This window comes from Muscardinus avellanarius (genome assembly GCF_963383645.1).
Source record: "Muscardinus avellanarius genome assembly, chromosome: 2".
Lineage (NCBI taxonomy): Eukaryota > Metazoa > Chordata > Mammalia > Rodentia > Gliridae > Muscardinus > Muscardinus avellanarius.
In genome coordinates, this window is record NC_137787.1 from 80,334,852 (window position 1) to 80,340,430 (window position 5,579).

At 33.6% G+C, this 5,579-nt stretch overlaps 1 protein-coding gene across 1 annotated transcript; it reads right to left on the reverse strand.

The window, feature by feature from the left end:
* Positions 1-1,689: 1,689 nt before the first annotated feature.
* Positions 1,690-2,255, reverse strand: LOC308259113 (transformer-2 protein homolog beta-like; the record flags this gene model as incomplete). The annotated part of the gene is given in 2 exon segments (XM_080689905.1): positions 1,690-1,878; positions 1,881-2,255. Coding segments are annotated over 2 exon segments (564 nt in total).
* Between the last annotated feature and the right edge of the window lie 3,324 nt (positions 2,256-5,579).

Here is a 5,579-nt window from a genome sequence, read left to right on the forward strand (position 1 = left end):
TTCATAATTTTCCCGTTTTGAGGTATCTTTATTTGTTTTTGGTATTACATGATACTGGCTACATTTAAGGAGTTTTGAAAAATTCTTTTTCTATTTAATGAAATAATTTGTAAAGAATTTATTTTAGTTCTTCTGTAAATATTTTGTAGAATTCAGCTGGGAATCCATCTGGAACTGGACTTTTCTTTGATGGAAGTATTTTATTTCTGTTTCTCTTTTTTTTACTATTGGTTGATTTATGTTTTTATATCTTCTTGGCTCAGTTTAGGTATATGTGTATAGAAATCTATCAATTTCTTCTGTATTGGAGTATAACTTTTCAAAATAACTTCTGATGATCCTGTAGATTTCTTCATTGTCTGTTGTAATGTCTCATTTTTTATTTATTATTGTAATATTTGGGGTAGATTCTTTCTTTTAGTTGTATTGGAAAAATAGTTTATTCATTTTGTTTTTCTTTTCAAAGAACCATCTTTTTGTTTTCTTGATATTTTATTGGTGTGTTTATATTGTTTATCTTATATAATTGGTTCTTTCTCTGATTTTTGTAATTATTTATTGTCTATTTTGTGTTTTATTTTACTTTTGCTGGTGTCAATTGGGTAGTCATAAATTCCTCGAGTTTCTGCTTATCTTGGATGATTTTTATTTCTTCATCAATTTTGAAGGGTATCATTGCTGTATATAGCAGCAGTCTTGGTTGAAAGTTGTTTTCTTTCAGATTTTAGGTTATATCAAACGTAACCCTCATGGATTTCATGATTTGGGTTGCGAAATATGGAGTGGTTCTTACTTTTGGCCCCTGATTTGTATCCATCCTTTTTATATTGATGTGTTAGATTCTCTCTTTGACCTCTACATTTGTCATTTTATTATGTGGCCCGGAGTTCTTTGATCTTGTCTTATTGGGGTTCTGCTTGCATCCTGAAGACGGAAGACTATCTCATTTTTCTGTGATTGGAAAAATATGATATTTAATGTCTCTTAAGATGTTGCTAATGCTTTTGATTTATGTTTATTTTTCTTCTTCAATACTTATTTTCCATAGGTTAGGTTGTTTTGTTTTATTTTATTTTTGTTTTTTTATATAAGCACTAAGCATTTGCGGTATTGATTTTTTATTTCTAATATTAGCAGTACAGAGTTACAGAGAATATTTTTAAACACTTAGTTGCAGGTATATTAAATACATATGTTTCATGGACTGGAGGAAAAATGGGTATTTTTGTTCTAAATTTACTATTGGCAACTTAGATCTGAAGTTATGCTAAGCATTGATGTTAGAAAGGAAAGTAAAAATCAAACTGTTTATTGTTGCTTTTTGCCATTTGGTAGCATTTTACACACAGGCTTCGATCTTCAGAATACCCTGGATTCAGTAGAAAAACCTTTTAAATGAAGTTTTGTACAACAGAAACTTCTCAGCAGTCAAAATTTAGACTGTAAAAAAAATACATGCGAAACATACTCTTCTGAAAACACTTAACTTTGAACAAAGCACCTAACTACACAAATGCAGAATTAAACAGCATTTCAACTCCACCAAAAGTAGTCATCATAAAAGGTGTATAAGTCACCTAACTTCACTAGGCACGGTTCACTTTTTAAACACAGAGACAATAATAAATATTGTCCACAAACAATATCCCAGCTCTATGGCAGGTTTCAGAAGGTCTTCAACTTCATGCTTTAATAGCGACGAGGTGAGTAGGATTGAGATCTAGAACGTGACCTGTATCCTCCACGACTATAGTAAGGAGGTGAACACCTTCTGTAAATCTGATCCCTGTCCTGAGCAGCTCTCCATCCACCACCTCCTCCACCTCCTCCTCTATATGATCTGCTATAGTAGTCCCGATCATCATAGCCTTGATCATATATCCTCTGTCATAGTAATCCCGACGGCGTGAACTGCCATAGGTAGGTCTCCCCATGTAAATTCCTGGTGTAGGAGTATGTGGTATTTTTGTTATAGAGAAATCGACTCTAATTCTACGTCCATCAAGCTCCATTCCATTGGCACGTTCTTTAGCTTCCTTGGCATCATCTACATTTTCAAAATACACAAAGGCAAATCCTCTTGAACGCCTAGATTGCTGGTCATAGACAATAGACAAATCAGCAATGGGGCCATATTTAGAGAATACTTCTCTTAAATCTCTTTCTGTCATATATAAGCTCAACCCAAACACTCCAAGACAACAGTTGGGGTCAGGATTCGCCCAATTGCCAACATGACGCCTTCGAGTAGACATCGGAGAATGACTGTGGCTGTGTCGTCTGCAATAGTCTCGACTGTAAGACCTGCTACGGAATGTCTATGGGAGCGGGATCGAGATCGCGACCTTGTATAATGCCTTCGAGAGCTTCTTCTGGATCTAGACCTAGATTCAGATCTGGACCTAGACTTTGATCTGGAATGCCTGGAATCTTCCTTGGAGCGAGACCTTGCAGGGGTATGCCTTGCACATTTTCCCGATAGTGAGCACTTCCACTTCTGGAAGCAGAATGGGATTCTTAGCATAGTGCTTTCTGATTCCAGATTACTTCTTATCTTAACTTCATTTTAATTTCTTTTCTTCATTCTTCCGTTTCATATTCTGACTTCTTTCATCTCCCCCACTTCACACAAATTGCTCTCAATATTCGACAAGTGGGACTTCTGGTCTGATAATTAGCATGCATTCTTTCTTTTATTTTTATTTTTATTTTTTATTGGTGCACTGTATTCATACATCATATTGAAATTAAAAAAAAAAAAAAAAAACTTTTGTAGACATACATGCACACATCGCCCAGTTAGCCCCTACCTGATCCCCACCCGGTTCCATCCCCATCCCTCCTTCCCATGCTGGGCTTAGTGGTTGACATCTAGTATTATAGCAATTTATCCAAAATTAACAATGATAATCTCACATAAAAGTTTCATTTTTCTGATACCAAGCTTTTGACAACTTAAAGATAATATTTCAATATTTCTTTTTGCTTTCTTTCTTACCAGAGAATATTTTTTTCTTTTTTTTAGGTGAAACTATCATACATTTATTTATTTATTTTTCAGAAAAAAATCTATCCTAATATGAAATATGGACTCTAGATACCCAAAACGATCTCGAAAAAGAACAAAGCTAGAAGATGCATATTTTCTGATTTCAATCCTTATAAAGCTACAATAATTGAAACAGTGTAGTACTGTTATAAAGGCAGATATATAAACCATTGGAGTTAAATAAAAGCCTAGAGATAAATCCTTTCATATATTGTCATTATTTTTGACAAGATTTCCAAGAACATTTGGTGGAAGAAATAATAATCTTTTAACTAAATATTGTTGAAAAATAATAATTACATGAAAAAGAATAAAATTGGACCCTTACCTAACACCATATACAAATATTAACTCAAAACAGATAAAAGACCTAAACATAAATCTTAAGACTATAAACTTTTAGAAGAAAATCTGGATCATAAAACCTCACAACATTGAAATTGGCAGTGATTTCTTGTGTTTTTTTTTATACCATTATGATGTATGAATACAGTGCACCAATAAAAAAAATAATAAAAAAATAATAAAAAATAAAAAAATAGGGCTGGGGATGTATCTCAGAGGTACAACACTCCTGGGTTCCATTCCCAGTACCATAAATAAATAAATAAATAAATAAATAAATAAATAAATAAATAAATATTGTATGTCCAAAGATAATGTAAACAGAGTTAAAAGTTACTGATAGAATGGGATAAAATATTTCCAAATGCTATATCTGAAGGTATATTAATATTCCAAATAGAAATCCTAAAAATTAGCAACAATAAAAAGCATACAATACAATTTAGAAATAGGTAAAAGACTAACATAAATAATGAATCTCCACAGATAACCAATTTTAGTTGTCTGTTGGATGGAAAATCTTGTTTCTCTGGTTCTGGTGTGTGTTACCTATTTCTTCTTTGTAGTTAATCTCTTTGAGTATTTTTGAAGACATAAATTCCTTCAGTTTCTGTTTGTCATGGAAGCTTCTTATTTCTCCATCTAATTTGATAGAAAGTTTTGCTGGGTAGGAAATTTTTGGCTGGAAGTTGTTTTCTTTCAGAGTTTGGAATATGTTAAACTCCAAGCCCTTCTGGCTTTCATGACTTGGTTTGGGAAGTCTGGAGTGATTCTAATTGTTTTGCCTCTGAATGTCACTTGGCCTTTTGCTTTTGTTGCCTTTAAGATTCTCTGCTTGGCTTCCACATTGGTCATTTTGACAATTATGTGGCGTGGAGATCCTCTTCTCTGATCCGCTCTAAAGGGAGTTCTATAAGTTTACTGGACCTGTGTATTGACCTCTTGCTCTATGTTTGGAAAATTTTCTGCTATTACTTCTTTGAAAAGATACTCATTTATAAAACTTGTCAAATGACGACTTCCGCATTTTCCTTCTTCAATATTTACCCGCTCGCCGGAGTTCTGCTCGCTGCTGTCCCTCATGACTCCGGGCTGACGTCGCTGCTCGCTGGGCTTCAATAGAAGCTGCCAACCTCTCGCACCTTCTGTAGAGAGGTTCCTCCACAGCCACAGGACCCACTGGCTCAGGAGCTGCTCTGAGCCGACACGCTCCGCTCCACCTCCACATCGGCTCTTAGGTTGTTTTATATTATTGTATATTTTTTTCATGTTCTAGTCATGTTCTGGTCTTGTTTTATAGCTTCTATATTGTTAATGTTGTAATCAGTTTTAAATCAGTTGTTTTCTAAAACTGAGACTTACTTTCTATGTCATCTAGTCTGTCAGAGATGTTTTTGTTAAGGTCTTTATTTCTTATTTTATTTATTGTCTATTTAATTTTGTTCAAGGCCTTGTTTTGGTTCTTATTTAGGATCTCAACTTATTTATTAATATGTTCTTTTATATCCTATACAATTTCTCTGATTCATTTCTAATGTCTTTATATTGAAATACAAAATTTGATCCTTTTAGGGCTTCTTCTTAGCACTTATGAACTTATTCGTTCAATATTCTTTGAATCTAGAGTTTACATAAAATTTCCAGAATGGTAGTTTTCTTTTCTTTGCTAGATGATAAGATGGCTAGAATCATATAAAAAGTAGTCATTATATTAACTTGAATATTTATTCAATTTTACATTTAAGACATCAACTTCTTCTTCTTCTTCTTCTTCTTCTTCTTCTTCTTCTTCTTCTTCTTCTTCTTCTTCTTCTTCTTTTTCTTCTTCCTCTTCTTCTTTTTCTTCTTCTTTTCTCCTCCTCCTCCTTTTCCTTCTCCTTCTTCTTTCTTTGTGTGATATGTGTGTGTGTGTGTGTGTGTGTGTGTGTGTGTGTCTGTCTGTCTGTCTGTCTGTCTGTGTGTATGTGTGTTTGGAGATTGAACCTGGTGGCATTTAACCTCCAAGCTACATCACTAGCTTTATTTTGTTTTTTATTTGGAAACAGGTTCTTTCTCTGTCTTCAAACCTATGATTCTCCCATCTCAGCCACCCAAGTACTGGAATTATAGATATGTGCAGCTCAATTTTATTTTTCAAATGAAAATTTCAGGTTTTAAATCTAGGGATAAACCCTTAATTATTTTT